We start from the raw sequence: 16,594 nt of genomic DNA, 5'->3' as shown, positions 1-16,594 counted from the left end.
ACCCCCCATACTCTAGGTTTATCTGAACTGACCCCCCATACTCTAGGTTTATCTGAACTGACCCCCCATACTCTAGGTTTATCTGAACTGACCCCCCATACTCTAGGTTTATCTGAACTGACCCCCCCATATCCTAGGTTTATCTGAACTGACCCCCCCATATCCTAGGTTTATCTGAACTGACCCCCCATACTCCAGGTTTATCTGAACTGACCCCCCATATCCTGTTTATCTGAACTGACCCCCCATATCCTGTTTTTCTGAACTGACCCCCCATACTCCAGGTTTATCTGAACTGACCCCCCATACTCTAGGTTTATCTGAACTGACCCCCCCATACTCTAGGTTTATCTGAACTGACCCCCCATACTCTAGGTTTATCTGAACTGACCCCCCATTTCCTAGGTTTATCTGAACTGACCCCCCATACTCTAGGTTTATCTGAACTGACCCCCCATATCCTAGGTTTATCTGAACTGACCCCCCATACTCTAGGTTTATCTGAACTGACCCCCCATACTCCAGGTTTATCTGAACTGACCCCCCATACTCTAGGTTTATCTGAACTGACCCCCCATACTCTAGGTTTATCTGAACTGACCCCCCATACTCTAGGTTTATCTGAACTGACCCCCCCATATCCTAGGTTTATCTGAACTGACCACCCCATACTCTAGGTTTATCTGAACTGACCCCCCATACCCTAGGTTTATCTGAACTGACCCCCCATACTCTAGGTTTATCTGAACGGACCCCCCATATCCTAGGTTTATCTGAACTGACCCCCCATACTCTAGGTTTATCTGAACTGACCCCCCATATCCTGTTTTTCTGAACTGACCCCCCATATCCCAGGTTTATCTGAACTGACCCCCCATACCCTAGGTTTATCTGAACTGACCCCCCATACTCTAGGTTTATCTGAACTGACCCCCCCATACTCTAGGTTTATCTGAACTGACCCCCCATACTCTAGGTTTATCTGAACTGACCCCCAATATCCCAGGTTTATCTGAACTGACCCCCCCATACTCTAGGTTTATCTGAACTGACCCCCCATACTCCAGGTTTATCTGAACTGACCCCCCATACTCTAGGTTTATCTGAACTGAACCCCCATACTCCAGGTTTATCTGAACTGACCCCCCATTCTCTAGGTTTATCTGAACTGACCCCCCCATACTCTAGGTTTATCTGAACTGACCCCCCCATACTCTAGGTTTATCTGAACTGACCCCCCATACTCTAGGTTTATCTGAACTGACCCCCCCATATCCTAGGTTTATCTGAACTGAACCCCCATATCCCAGGTTTATCTGAACTGACCCCCCATATCCTAGGTTTATCTGAACTGAACCCCAATATCCCAGGTTTATCTGAACTGACCCCCCATACTCTAGGTTTATCTGAACTGACCCCCCCATATCCTAGGTTTATCTGAACTGAACCCCAATATCCCAGGTTTATCTGAACTGACCCCCCATATCCTAGGTTTATCTGAACTGAACCCCAATATCCTAGGTTTATCTGAACTGACCCCCCCATATCCTAGGTTTATCTGAACTGAACCCCAATATCCCAGGTTTATCTGAACTGACCCCCCCATATCCTAGGTTTATCTGAACTGAACCCCAATATCCCAGGTTTATCTGAACTGACCCCCCATACTCTAGGTTTATCTGAACTGACCCCCCATACCCTAGGTTTATCTGCACTGACCCCCCATACTCTAGGTTTATCTGAACTGACCCCCAATATCCTAGGTTTATCTGAACTGACCCCCCATACTCTAGGTTTATCTGAACTGACCCCCCATACCCTAGGTTTATCTGCACTGACCCCCCATACTCTAGGTTTATCTGAACTGACCCCCTATACTCTAGGTTTATCTGAACTGACCCCCCCATATCCTAGGTTTATCTGAACTGACCCCCCATACTCTAGGTTTATCTGAACTGACCCCCCATACCCTAGGTTTATCTGCACTGACCCCCCATACTCTAGGTTTATCTGAACTGACCCCCTATACTCTAGGTTTATCTGAACTGACCCCCCATACCCTAGGTTTATCTGCACTGACCCCCCATACTCTAGGTTTATCTGAACTGACCCCCTATACTCTAGGTTTATCTGAACTGACCCCCCATACCCTAGGTTTATCTGCACTGACCCCCCATACTCTAGGTTTATCTGAACTGACCCCCTATACTCTAGGTTTATCTGAACTGACCCCCCATACTCTAGGTTTATCTGAACTGACCCCACCATACTCTAGGTTTATCTGAACTGACCCCCCATACTCTAGGTTTATCTGAACTGACCCCCCATATCCTAGGTTTATCTGAACTGACCCCCCATACTCCAGGTTTATCTGAACTGACCCCCCATACTCTAGGTTTATCTGAACTGACCCCCCCATACTCTAGGTTTATCTGAACTGACCCCCCATATCCTAGGTTTATCTGAACTGACCCCCCCATATCCTAGGTTTATCTGAACTGACCCCCCCATATCCTAGGTTTATCTGAACTGACCCCCCCATATCCTAGGTTTATCTGAACTGACCCCCCATACTCCAGGTTTATCTGAACTGACCCCCCATATCCTGTTTATCTGAACTGACCCCCCATATCCTGTTTTTCTGAACTGACCCCCCATATCCTAGGTTTATCTGAACTGACCCCCCATACTCTAGGTTTATCTGAACTGACCCCCCATACTCCAGGTTTATCTGAACTGACTCCCCATACTCTAGGTTTATCTGAACTGACCCCCCATACTCTAGGTTTATCTGAACGGACCCCCCATATCCTAGGTTTATCTGAACTGACCCCCCATACTCTAGGTTTATCTGAACTGACCCCCCATACTCCAGGTTTATCTAAACTGACCCCCTATACTCCAGGTTTATCTGAACTGACCCCCCATACTCTAGGTTTATCTAAACTGACCCCACTGTTACACAGACTAGTATCCAGATATATTTTGCTTTCCCAGATTAGATGACTGTTCATTAACATTGTTCCTGAATTATATTTACTTTTGCTACATAGGCGTTTTATATTTGTAACCACTTCACACTTTTCTTATCTGAAGTTGTGTTATCACTAGTGTTCCAAATGGCACTCTGTTCCCTACATAGGGCACTACTTCTGACCAGAGGCATATGGGCCCTGTTCAAAAGTAGTGCACTATATAGGGGATAGCATGCCATTTTGGGACATACCCATAGCTTTGACATTGTGTGCTGAAGGAGGGCATTAACATGGTCGATTGGCTGTGGGATTGGGTCCTGGTGTCCAGGACGACTGTATATAAGGCCTGAGTTCTCCTCCTCCTAACTTCACTCCCTCTGTCCAAGAAGAACCAGAAGCAACCATGATGAACTGGGCTGTCCTCCTGTGTGCCCTAGTGGCCCTGTCCGAGTGTAATGTGAAGTAAGTTTTGTTCTTCTCTTCTCAGTCTGCATATTCTGTTTATTGTTGTCAGCACCTGACCCCAGGTCCAATTCCTGGTACATGGTAATTGCGGCGAATAAAGGGGATTTAGATTGTGACTGTTATTGTGTTTTCAGGATCTCTCTGATCAAGGGGAAGACTGCCAGAGAGACCCTGATGGAGAAGGGTATATGGGAGGAGACCAGGCTGAAGTTCCCCTACAACCCTATGGCCAAGTTCTACCAGACCGGTGATGAGGCTATGACCAACGACGCTGATGTAAGGCACAGACAGAAGCAGTATGGTGAAATGCCTGGTCACTGGTCCCACAACTGTTTTTGCTCTATAGCTAATGGCCACGGGAGTTGTCTATACAGCACAAACAGACCTGGGACCAGGCTAGTCTATAGGCTGTATGTTTATTGTTTCAAATATGTCATTACATGTTGGATATTGTGACTGCATAGTTTGAACCCCATTGGCTCTACAGTTTGTGTTCATGTCTTGCTTAAGTTAAATGTACACTGGCATGATCAGATTAATTATGAGCTTACAGAGGAGCATATAGCCAGCCATGCTTCTTGGCATGTGACTAGCTACGTTGTTAGACAAATGTCTGTTTCTTCATAGGACTGTGAAATGTTCACTTGTGTGACCCTGTCACCGTCTCCCTGCAGATGTCCTACTACGGAGTGATAACCATTGGAACCCCTCCCCAGTCCTTCAACGTCATCTTTGACACTGGCTCCTCCAACCTGTGGGTTCCCTCTGTCTACTGCTCCAGCCAGGCCTGCCGTGAGTATATCTTAGGGGTCTGTAGAACACTGCTGGCGTTGGAGAATAGCTATATTTCAAAGTAGTTTACGAGTAGTCTCTTGTGACAAAAGTTGCAAAATACAGTTTTATATTGAGTACTTAGCCAGAGAATGGGAGACTTGGTTGTCGGTTGAGGTTAGGGGCTGAGGGTTTACAGCATAAGAGGGTTGGCTCAACACAATTAAACAATAGAATAGGATTAATGCATTTTTTCTATTGTCCCCTTAAGAGCGTGGATGGTAGCGAATAGATCAATACCAATGAATAAATGAATGTTCAGTTTTGCAATGGCACAGTATGTACTTGGTCTGTAATGAACATGTTCATGTTTTTAAATAGAGAATCATGCCAAATACAATCCTGCACAGTCCAGCACCTTCACGTGGGCCAACAAGCCTGTTTCCATTCAGTACGGAACTGGCAGCATGACTGGACAGCTGGCATACGACACTGTTTCGGTATGTAAATGTAGCTAGCTACACATTATTGTGATACATGTTTAATTGACACTTTCAATTACAACATACTGTACATTACATACAATGCAACCCCTCAAATAATCTTCCACTCAGCACCCGCCATCCCAAAGCGGTCCTGTTTTATATCATCACATGCTAAAAAGTATATTAGTAACTGACTCCAGTACAATCAGCAAAGAAATATAACTACTATTTTGGGTACACTCAATATGGCCGCCGGTCCACACGTCACCAAACAATTGACTTGAATGGGGAAATCGTATTCTAGTAATTCAATTTCTATGGTGCCCAGTGACTGACGCTTGCTGCTCTGTTTTTCCAGGTGGGCGGTATCTCTGTAACTAAGCAGATCTTTGGTGCCAGTCAGACCGAGGCTCCCTTCATGGCCCACATGGTTGCCGACGGTATCCTGGGCCTGGCTTTCCCCAACCTGGCGGCCTCTGGGGCCACACCCGTCTTTGACAACATGATGACCCAGGGCCTGGTGTCCCAGAGCCTCTTCTCTGTCTACCTGAGCGGGTAACATAGTAACTGTACAAATACACCTGGATGGGAGGTGGCCTTTTCTCTCTGAGCTGTGATATTAATACAGCAAGAACGTACCAGCGAATTAATATTAAATACAATTATACAACTGCTTTAAATGTCTTTGAAGGAAAGGTGACATCCATTTCAACATGTGTTGATGATTAAGCAACCTTGTTGACCTTTCTCCTCCTCCAATAGAAACTCAGCAGAGGGTAGTGTGGTGTCTTTCGGAGACATTGAGTCTAACTACTACACCGGACAGATCACCTGGATCCCCCTGTCCTCCGAGACCTACTGGCAGATCAACATGGACAGGTAGGTACACTAGTCCACACAGAGCCTATATCCTGGTCCATATCCATACAAAGATTCATGTCTATACAGTGCCTTCGGAAAGTATTCAGACCCCTTGACTTTTTCTACACATTAAGTTACAGCCTTATTCTAAAATCGATTGCATAGTTTCCCCCCCTTATCCATCTACACACAATGCTCCATAATGACAAAGCAAAAACAGGTTTTTGGAAACCTGATGTGTGTGTGTATATATATTAGAAATTTACATAAGGTTTCAGACCCTTTAACTCAGTACTTTGTTGGAGCACCTTTTGCAGCGATTACAGCCTCAAGTCTTCTTGGGTATGACGCAACAAGCTTGGCACAACTGTATTTGGGGAGTTTCTCTGTACTTTGTGTCGTTCATCTTTCACTCGATCCCGATTAGTCTCCCAGTCCCTGCTGCTGAAAAACATTCCCACAGCATGATGCTGCCACCACATGCTTCACCGTAGGGATGGTGCCAGGTTTCCTCCAGACGTGACGCTTGGCATTCAGGCCAAAGAGTTCAATCTTGGTTTCATCAGATCAGAGAATCTTGTTTCTCATGGTCTGAGAGTCTTTAGGTGCCTTTTGGCAAACTCCAAGTGGGCTGTCATGTGCCTTTTACTGAGGAGTGGCTTCCATCTGGCCACTCTACCATAAAGGCCTGATTGGTGGAGTGCTGCAGAGATGGTTGTCTTTCTGGAAGGTTCTCCCATCTCCACAGATGAACTCTGGAGCTCTGTCAGAGTGACCATCGGGCTCTTGGTTACCTCCTTGACCAAGACCCTTCTTCCCCAATTGCTCAATTCTGACAGGCAGCCAGCTTTAAGAAGAGTGGTTCCAAACTTCTTCCATTTAAGAATGATGGAGGCCACTGGGTTCTTGGGGACCTTCAAAACTGCAGAAATGTTGTGGTACCCTTACCCAGTTCTGTGCCTTGACACAATCCTGTCTTGGAGCTCTACGGACAATTCCTTTGACCTCAGGCTTGGTTTTTGCTCTGACATGCATTGTCAAATGCGGGACCTTATATAGACAGGTGTGTGCCTTTTCAAATCATGTCCAATCAATTGAATTTACCACAGATGGACTCCAATAAAGTTGTAGAAACATCTCAAGGATGATCAATGGAAACAGGATGCATCTGAAATCAATTTCGAGTCTCATAGCAAAGGATCTGAATACTTATGTAAATATGGTATCTGTTTTAAATGTTTTATACATTTGCTAAAATGTCAAAAAACCTGCTGTCATGTTTTTTTTCTCGCTTTGTCATTATGGGGTATTGTGATGTCATTATGGGGTATTGCGATGTCATTATGGGGTATTGTGTGTGTAGATTGACGAGGAAGATGTTATATTTAATCCATTTTAGAATAAGGCTGTAATGTAAAAAAAAAAGTGTGGAAAAAGTCAACAGGTTTGATATTGGACAAGTACATGAAATGAACATACCTACTTCCTGTCTGGAGCCTATGACTAAATGTTGCTGTGCACTTAGCATGTTGAAGTTAATTTTCTCACAACAAACACCTAAAAATGGCAAGAAATATATACATACAACCAAATAGAGGAAGAACAGGTACTCAGCTAGTATTTGTCCTTCCAGCGTTACCATCAATGGCAACACAGTGGCTTGCAATGGTGGATGTCAGGCTATCATAGATACTGGCACCTCCCAGATCGTTGGACCAACCACTGACATCAACAACATGAACAGCTGGGTCGGAGCCACCACTGACCAGTATGGAGATGTGAGTTACATGCACACGCACACACACGTGTCCAACTATAAGGCTTTTCACACTACTGAGCGGAACCAAGCCAACCCAAGCTGCACTAAGCTGCCTGGTCTTGTTAGTTGTTGGAACGACCGTATTGTTGGAACAACCATGCTACAAATATTTGGGTTGGGACCGGCGTGGTAGTGTGAAAAGGGTGTACATCTGTTCTTGATGTTTTTCCCCTCAATCACCGCCTCCCCTTTGATTAACCACAGAATAAATTACAACATGTTATTACTCCTCTCATAGGCCACCGTGAACTGCAACAACATCGCCAACATGCCCGCGGTGACCTTTACCCTCAACGGAAACGCCTTCACCATCCCTGCCTCCGCCTACACCTCCCAGGTAGTCTACTGAAACACATGTTACATACAACCTATCACCTCCCAGGTAGTCTACTGAAAGACATGTTACATACAACCTATCACCTCCCAGGTAGTCTACTGAAAGACATGTTACATACAACCTATATGACCCATCTGATCTTTAATGCTGATGTGTTTCGTAGCTCCTTCATCAGAACACAGGTACATCTGAGACGTAACCTTTCTTTTAGATCCTAGAAGCAAAGGGCCTCACATGCCTGATTTTCCTCCTCTCTCTCTCTCTCTGTAGAGCTCCTACGGCTGTAGGACTGGTTTTGGTAACGGTGGAACTCAGCAGCTCTGGATCCTTGGAGATGTCTTCATCAGGCAGTACTATGCCATCTTTGACAGGCAGAACAACAATGTCGGTCTGGCCCAGATCGCGTAAGATATCTACTGTGAAAGAAGTCTGGATTGAATGGAAGTCTTCCAGTTATGAATAGTAATATGTTATATATGTGATTGTAGCACTAGAATTGGCATAGTTGGGGAAATGTTGTAGATTGTGAAATGTGCACAGTTGCCAAAGAATAAAATACACTATATTCCCAATGCTAAAATGTGTGTTTGGTTGTCTGTAGCTCTTTCTCCCTGAAGTGAAACTATCCTCTTGTGGAACCTCTTAATGTAAGAGAAATAATAGAATACTATAGAATATAGATCTGGACATGGTGAAGGCAGGTAGGCCCAGAACCATAGATAACCATCTGTTATAGGACTCGGGGTACGAGAACGCTCTGGCTGTAAGGGTTTTCTCCAGAGGAAACTGATAAGGACATGGTGATTGGATGCCAGATAACCTGATGTCCCGATAGATACTGTATCTATCTCAGCCTGTCAATATAACCAGCTTGTTGAAAGACAGTCTGATATCAAACTCAAAAGTAAATCCTGGTGCAGCGGATTGATCCTTTATTTGTATGGTTTATGAGTCAAAATAGATATAAATCAATCACCTTAAAGCTAGAATCTGTATCTGAAACAAAGTGGTCACCCCACCTGTTTTGGTAAAAAGCTGAGGGATGGGGCTGGAGAAATGTAACCACTCTCAAATGAATAGACAGAGCTGTGGATGCAACGACTGACCATCCATGATATCAACATGATGGCATAAAACTTAGATTCAATCAAATCAAGCGTTAACTGGCGATAGCCGACACCCGCACAGCTGATGTTTTGGCGGTGTCGGAGGTGGAACTGCGTTGGAACGGTCAAATCGGTGAGCAGCTGCTCTTGTGCCTGCTTGACAATGATCGCACCCGTCCCACTCGCTCCCACTCCTGTTAGAAGTTCAAAGCAAGAATATGTAGGCTATTTAAGCAATAAGGCCCGGCGAGGTGTGGTATATGGCCAATATACCACGGCTAAGGGCTGTTCTAAGCAAGACACAATGCGGAGTGCCTGGATACAGCCCTTAGCCGTGGTATATTGGCCATATAATCACAAACCCCCAAGGTGCCTTATTGCTATTATAAACTGGTTACCAACGTAATTAGAGCAGTAAAAATAAATGTTTTGTCATACCTTACTCTTACCTGTGTCCTGCGCCTGACTCCTTCGCTATCTTTTAGATAGACTCTGACAGAATCACGCACCTCTTAGAAGGAGTCAGGCGCAGGCATAGGCGGAAATCCCAGGGGGGGCGGGGGGGACACGACCCCCCCCCCATCTTGGGAAAAATATGATTTGTCCCCCCCAATATATCACTGTAAACATAACTATGTAATTTCAATAATATTAATAATACGCAATGAAAGCACTTGTGCTGATTATAGACACTTAATAGCGCGTTTTGAAGTTTCAAAAGATTGCGACCTCACCCGCCCTTTGCCTCACGATGGTTTGATCCACTGCCAGTTCTTTATCTGGCAAGGTAATAGAGAGTTCGCATCTACTGTCCGAAAGGCACGTACGTAACTGATGTGAGGTTAATCCAGTCAATCCATAGCAGGTCCATAGCAATGTTATTTATTTATTTTTATGTTGGCAGGGTTCACACTGTAATAAATACCATTTAAAGTAACACAAGCATATTGCTATTACATTGTTATAACTAACTTCTTTCTAAGCAGGGTTTCTCACACACCCAAAGACAGATGGCTGGCACAGACCTTTCATAAACACTGATAAGGAAAGGCCTTGATCAAAAGAGTGCTTGGGTCCGCATTTCACGAGATAATGAGACACACACACATACTCAAGGACAGAGGGCTGACTACGCACACACAAAATCTCCTGTTTTAGCTGAACATTTGATAACAAAGAACTTTTGCTATAAGACTCAGAAGGATGACGCCCAGCTCATCAGGACCAATCTGAGAAGACAACAACCTGTCCAGAACCAACCAAAGGACCAGAACTTCCAGACTCAACCTACTTTCTGTGTTGTATAAAATGTCTATGCATTCTGTTATCTGGGCTTTTTCTGGAGGTTCTCTATGAGCCGAAGGAACGAGACCGTATACGCTTGTACCAGATATCTTTACTCATAATTAAACTGTCGCTTGTCATACAATTTATCACCTTGTCTGAATCGATCCTTGACCGGCTCACCCTTCTCCATATCCAATTATCAACAGAAACTTGGTAAGCAGAGGATGGTTGTCTAGATACCCGGTCCAGAGTGGTTGATGTGGATGTGAGGGGGCGAGTTGGTGGAAGGACGGTTCGCGGAGGACAGGTGAAATCTTTGGGGGGAGGACAACAGTTCTGCTCAGCTCGGGAAACTGATCTCCTGGTCGACCATAAACAAGGTAAGCAAGACCTGTTAAAACAAACTTTGCATATTGTCGTATAGTCTATCCAAATTTCGATCAGTATTACCGAGTGTGGGTAAGAATTCTTGTTTAAATTTATGTGCATAGATGACATGTGAATGACAGTGAAGTAAATATATGTGGCCATAATTTTGCTCCGATAGTCCGGCAGAGACCGGTCCGGCTGAGTCCGGTAAGGGGAAATCGGGGTTAGATACGCCGTGGTGTTAGATACGCCTGTGTTGAAATCGGGGTTAGATACGCCGTGGTGTTAGATACGCCTGTGTTGAAATCGGGGTTAGATACACCGTGGTGTTAGATACGCCTGTGTTGAAATCGGGGTTAGATACGCCGTGGTGTTAGATACGCCTGTGTTGAAATCGGGGTTAGATACGCCGTGGGGTTAGATACGCCAATAATATTGTGTTAATGACAAACGCTCCATGTACCAATAGGGTCGGATGTGTAAATGTCAACTGATTAATGTGTATTGTTTAATGACAAACGCTCCATGTACCAATAGGGTCGGATGTGTAAATGTCAACTGATTAATGTGTATTGTTTAATGACAAACGCTCCATGTACCAACAGGGTCGGATGTGTAAATGTCAACTGATTAATGTGTATTGTTTAATGATGTACATTGCTAGTTAAAAATAGAGAAGAGAATTATAACTTAAAACATGTGTAAATGTTGATTGCGCATTCCACAACGTCTGTAAAATTAATAACATCTATACAATTCTGAGTGTGCGAGGGAGGAGCTCTGAGATAAGGCAGAGTACGTGTCTCCGAGAATTCATTACTGGTATTCACCAGTAACGGGCTAAGTACATTCAGATAGTCTAATTTGTCGAGTTAAAACTTAAAACTGGTAAAAAATAAAAATAAATAAGCATAAAAGTATACAATATATGACAAAATGACGACCCCAAATACTCCAAAGCTAAAATTCAATGATTTTCTAGATCAGAAAATACAGGACAGGTAAGGGGGAAAGGAACAGTGGAAGACTATAAAGAAGGTTTGGGAGGGATTGAAGTTGAGATAGACACAGGCAGGTTATCTAGGAGGGGGGCCGCCAAGCAGGGTCCAACTGAGTACGATGGAAGGCGGACTGAGAGAGGCAGTGCAGGAAGCTAGAGACAGGGAGGTAGAAAAGAATAAAAGTCATTTGTTTAAGAAGGAAAGGACCACCAAGAGAGGGAGGTCATATGCCCGCTCTTGATGTACACCAGATAGGTATGACTGATTATGTGAAAAAACTGACGGAACTTTCTGCAGCTCTCTCCAAACAGATTCACAAGGTCCGAGAGGGGGAGCTGCCAGGAGGCACGCCACCACTGAATGTAAAATGGTGACTGGGTGGGGATTAAAGTCCACAAGAGAAAGTGGCTGGAACCCAGGTGGACTGAACTGTACGAAGTGAAGGAGGTTACTTCACACTCAGTTCAGGTCAAAGGTAAATCAGGCGCACCTTGGCACCACCTCACACATTGCACTCTAGCTCCAATTCCTTACAGAAGTCAGAGCCGATTTGAGCGGCCTAAATTCGATTCCAAATTAAGACACTCCTGACTCAGGTGATGCGGCATCAAACTTCGCCTCCCCTGAAAAAGGAACCTCTCCCAGTTAGAGGGATATCTCCCTCCCTGGGCGAGATTAGGGATATCTGGCCCCTTATTTGTGATATTCCTCCACACACTCATAACTCTTAGAATAGTTGGGGGTGGAGAGCTGTACAGAGAATGGACAGAAGATGGCAGTATTGCAGCACTCAACGGTCTCCCAGCAAACGGGAGCCTGTTTGAATGCTGGTGACAGAAAAAACTTAGAACCAATTCGGAGTAGAGAGAATACATTTAATAACTTATTTAGGTTAAATTTACAGACTAATGATATTATTGTTATGGATTGGCTGACATGCGATATAAATTTAGCGAAGTATATGGTAAGTTTACACTTTGGAATGGAGAAAGTTGAGAAGTTGATTTTACTTATACGATAGTTTTGCTGCTAAACTTAGTTGGAGTAACTAGATGTTTTGCCTAGAGGCATGAATAAGACAGTCATTTTTGGTATTATATTGGCTAGTTGCTGCGTTCTGAACACAGGTTGAGCGCTAGTAAACGCATATCTTTATTTGAACTATACTAATCTATTTGATAAAAGTACTAAACCTGTATATTTAACATTTGATAATGATTTACCGGGTGTGGCCGTATTAAATTATGCTAGAGAAAATTGGTTGTGTCATTTAGAGGGAAAATGTGTACATTATAGCTTTGAGATACTTTTCAAAAGTTGCTGAAAGTTATTGGTTTTGGTTTAGGTAACACCAGAAAATTCGAACAATAAGTAAACGTATTCTAAACGTGATCTGTTTTCATTATGGGGAACAAAGAACGACTCGCAACCTAGTATGGCTGGCATGAGAGTTTTTAAAGGGACAGTGTACGTTTATCACAGTTGTATGGTTAGTACATGAAACATCGGGGAAATTTAAAACGAATGATTTAAGGGTATTATCATAATTATTAGGTTTTGTTTTTGTGGTAAACGTTTTGGGTTAAGGGGTTTTCCGTGTTCCGAGAGACAAGGTAGTTTTAACCACAGAGGAGTCAGGATTCTGTTTTTAAACATTGGCTATGACGGTTTTGAATGGGCTGTTATTGAATTGGTTTGAACAGGAGATATTTTAAGCCTATAGGGCATGGAAATAAAAGTGATAGAGAGCTTATTAGTAAAGAAAGGAATTTATATGGTTAGCATTTGTTTTGGCCATTAGAAGATAGAGATAGGTTTATTAAGGTTATGTAAGGACTTTAGAGATTGACACTATAAGACATGTTGTTAATTTTAAATCCATGATTTTAGATAAAGTCAAAACAGTGAGACACTTAGTTAATGTTTGGGACCAAGCTACAGACAGATAAGGGAAAGGGCAGACAGAGTGGCCCTCCCCGCACTGCTGAGACCTTGAAGGTTTGAGAGCAGAGAAGGGAGTTTTGGAAGGGGGCGCCAGGACAGAGATAACAGAATGGGTAGATAACAGTTACTGAATGGAGACAAAAGAGAGAATTGGACATGTGGAAAATGAAAGGGGCGCTCCTACATAATAATGTAGAACATAAGAATATTTTACTAAGTCATTATTTAGAATAGGTAAGGTTGATACCTGGGCAGAGCCAGGTATCAAACGGGGGAGGGGTACATTGTGGTCTAGGATAGGATGGGGCCTATTGGATAATAAACTAATTTAAAATTAAAAATTCTAGCTAAAAAATAGGCATAGAAGTTAAATATATAATCAGATAGAACAAATGACAAACTGTTTATTAACCAAACCTGTATGTCCAAGATTTTATGCATTACAGGTGAATTAAAGGAGAAGGTGATTCACCCGACCTGGGGGCATATCGCACTTGGAGGGTGAGACACACTGACACTGCCGAATGATCACAGAGTTAAGGAGAAGAACCGTTACTAATAGAGTTCGGGGATCAACTCCTTAATGAAGAATTCCCTGCCCCCGACCTTTCCTCACTGTGTTTGTTCATAGAAGTGAAAGTGTTGCTTGATCTCTGGCTGATGATGTGTTCTCTGGGAGAGGAGGGGGCTTTACAGGATTGCTTGTAGTCCTGAGTTGTCTGTTTAGGATACGATGGGGATGTTACCATCGCAGTGCTGCCAGAACCACCACCAGTTCCAACAGACCAGGTTCAGCCGGCCTCCTCCACCACTTCAAGACCAAGTCCCACGCCATCACCTGAACTCTACAATCTGGTATAGGTAATAAATGTAAAAGACATCTCAGATAGTGACCAATTGGGGACTGAAACCGGTTATGAGAAAAGGGAGAATATGTGGTTGGCCTACAAAACACTTAATAGAAAGGACTGTGTCGTATGTGGACATGCCAGACCTATTCTGGCTGCTCACCCATTTGCCCTAAGTAAGGGGGAAGGTTGGATGTGCATATTGGAAAGTTTAAGCCAAATTCAACCCTGTGTAAAACTCTGAGTCTTGTGTTCCCAGAAGTCCGTCCCCAGAAGACACCATGGGGGTTAAGGCATATGGGGGATATTACAGCTGTAACACTGGTACAGGTAGAGGTATAGACTATGGGAGGTTCCCTACTACTGCCTGCATCACTAATGTCACTATTAACTAGAGGTGTTGCTGATGTATGGTGGATGTGTGGACCTGCCAGGCGGTTGACCCCATTTTGAAAGGAGATTATCAGGGAACATGTGTTTTGGCCAGTCTGATAAACACCATTGCCTATTATTGAGGTTACAGCTAACCAACTTTTGGGAGCTGCACATGACAGAGGCTTGGGACCAACCCAGGAGACGGCAGAAACGTGACGCTCCTTGGTCCAAGAGTACAGATAACATCCACACCAACCTGTTGGGGGTCCCAATAGGGGTCCCCCACGAATTCCAGACATTAAACAGGAATGATGGCCTGTGGCATCTGATGCCCATCATTGGCCCAGCTATTGTTGATGCTAAGCATAATGCCTGGATCAATTATATCTACTATAATTAATGATGATTTGTTAAATACACCCACACAGTACTTACGGGGATGGCTGAACAATTGGATGCTACCTCTCAAACCAGTAGACCAAGTAGACTAGCACTGGACATGATTCTGGCCGACCAGGGAGGTGTATGTAAAATGTTTGGAGAACAGTGTTAGACGTTTGTCCCTAACAATACTAGTCCGGATGGGAGCATTTCAAAAGCTCTGAGTGGGTTGGCAAGGTTATCGGTGGGGGTGAGGGGTCTTGCAGGTGTGGAGGAGAGTGGACTGGTCCCTTGGCTGGGTGGTTGGTTTGGTAAGTGCACTGCAGTGATGATTACTGGATTTCTGACACTAGTTGTTGTTTTTCATTTCTGTGCTGCCTGTATCATACCTTGTTTGAAGAAGTCTGTTACAGATGTGGCAAGGGCCTCTGGTATGATGCCGCTGCTTGATGCTCCAGTAGGAGAGGCTGATACGGAATCAAGCTTTCGCAGGAGAGTGGGCCTGACAGAGGAAGACCCTTGGTTCGCTGTAGTTGATGTTGTCGAATGAATAAAAAAGTGATGTTTGTCCTCCCTGTTGTGAAGGTTTGAAGTTCCCGGGTGGCGACGAGCCCACCTGGTACAGGTTGTATAGAGGGATGGACCTGAGGGTTTAACATATTCTCATTTTTTGGTTACTAATGTGTGATTGGCCACTCCAGGTGTAGTTATTGGAGTGGTCTCCTTTTGGTCCTTGCTCATCCTTATTGGTGACTGAGGAGGCTGGAAAGGCCACCCACCAGAGCTGTGTGGTATGTATGGGGGCCCGTCCACTCCTTCGCATTGTACCGGCTACCCTACCTGACGTATGTCTTCTTCCTGTTATGAAACATGACAACCCAACTGCCAACTGCTCCGTAGGGGACAAGTTTTACCCTATTGTTAAAAGTACTAGAAAGGGCCCGATGTTTTCTTCTCGGGTTGCCAGGGCTAATTTTACTTGTATAAATATGTCCCTTGGCCCTCCAATGCTGGGAGCACTACCTTATGAATGGTGCAATAACACCTATAATCCTAATGCCCCTTTCCAACCTGTGTCTAGAGCTGATGTCTGGTGGTGGTGTGGAGGAAACCATCTATATGACCGTCTGCCAGGAAATGCCACTGGTCTTTGTGCTCTTGTCTCTCTGCTTCTTCCTGTTTCAGTGTATCCTATGGAAGTAAAGGACCTGATGGCCCGTGTAGAGAGGGACGGGGATTTATCCCGGTCCAAAAGATCAACAGGAGTGGATCCTGGAGACCCCACCTATATTGACGCCATAGGAGTCCCTAGGGGGGTGCCAGATAAGTATAAACTCGTAGACCAGGTTGCAGCCGGTTTTGAATCATCAGTGTGCTGGTGGTGCACCATTAATAAAAATGTTGACAGGATCAACTATATCCATTTTAATGTCCAAAAACTAGGCAATTGGACCCAGCAAGGCTTTGAGGCGGTACATGGCCAATTGGCGGCTACCAGCTTGATGGCCTTCCAAAACCGCATTGCAGTAGACATGCTACTCTCTGAGAAGGGAGGTGTATGCTCTATGTT

The 16,594-nt window shown here is 44.3% G+C and overlaps 1 protein-coding gene across 1 annotated transcript; it reads left to right on the top strand.

The window, feature by feature from the left end:
- The first annotated feature begins 3,378 nt into the window (after positions 1–3,378).
- Positions 3,379–8,175, top strand: LOC120058780 (pepsin A-like). The gene is made up of 9 exons (XM_039007520.1): positions 3,379–3,437; positions 3,575–3,716; positions 4,115–4,232; positions 4,593–4,711; positions 5,055–5,251; positions 5,459–5,575; positions 7,191–7,335; positions 7,615–7,713; positions 7,984–8,175. The coding sequence occupies exons 1-9, from the start codon at positions 3,379–3,381 to the stop codon at positions 8,119–8,121; spliced, it is 1,134 nt and encodes a 377-aa protein (XP_038863448.1). The 3' UTR covers positions 8,122–8,175.
- The last annotated feature ends 8,419 nt before the right edge of the window (positions 8,176–16,594 follow it).

This window comes from Salvelinus namaycush, chromosome 14, assembly GCF_016432855.1.
Source record: "Salvelinus namaycush isolate Seneca chromosome 14, SaNama_1.0, whole genome shotgun sequence".
NCBI lineage: Eukaryota > Metazoa > Chordata > Actinopteri > Salmoniformes > Salmonidae > Salvelinus > Salvelinus namaycush.
The sequence above is the reverse complement of the archived record's forward strand: the minus strand, read 5'-3'. Positions and strand labels throughout refer to the sequence as shown.

Excerpts from the sequence above, each read along its gene's own strand:
- LOC120058780 (XM_039007520.1), top strand. The coding sequence starts at position 3,379 with ATGATGAACTGGGCTGTCCTCCTGTGTGCCCTAGTGGCCCTGTCCGAG. Across the intron at positions 5,576-7,190 it reads TGGCAGATCAACATGGACAG|CGTTACCATCAATGGCAACA; the intron begins GTAGGTACACTA and ends TTGTCCTTCCAG. Across the intron at positions 7,336-7,614 it reads CCACTGACCAGTATGGAGAT|GCCACCGTGAACTGCAACAA; the intron begins GTGAGTTACATG and ends CTCCTCTCATAG.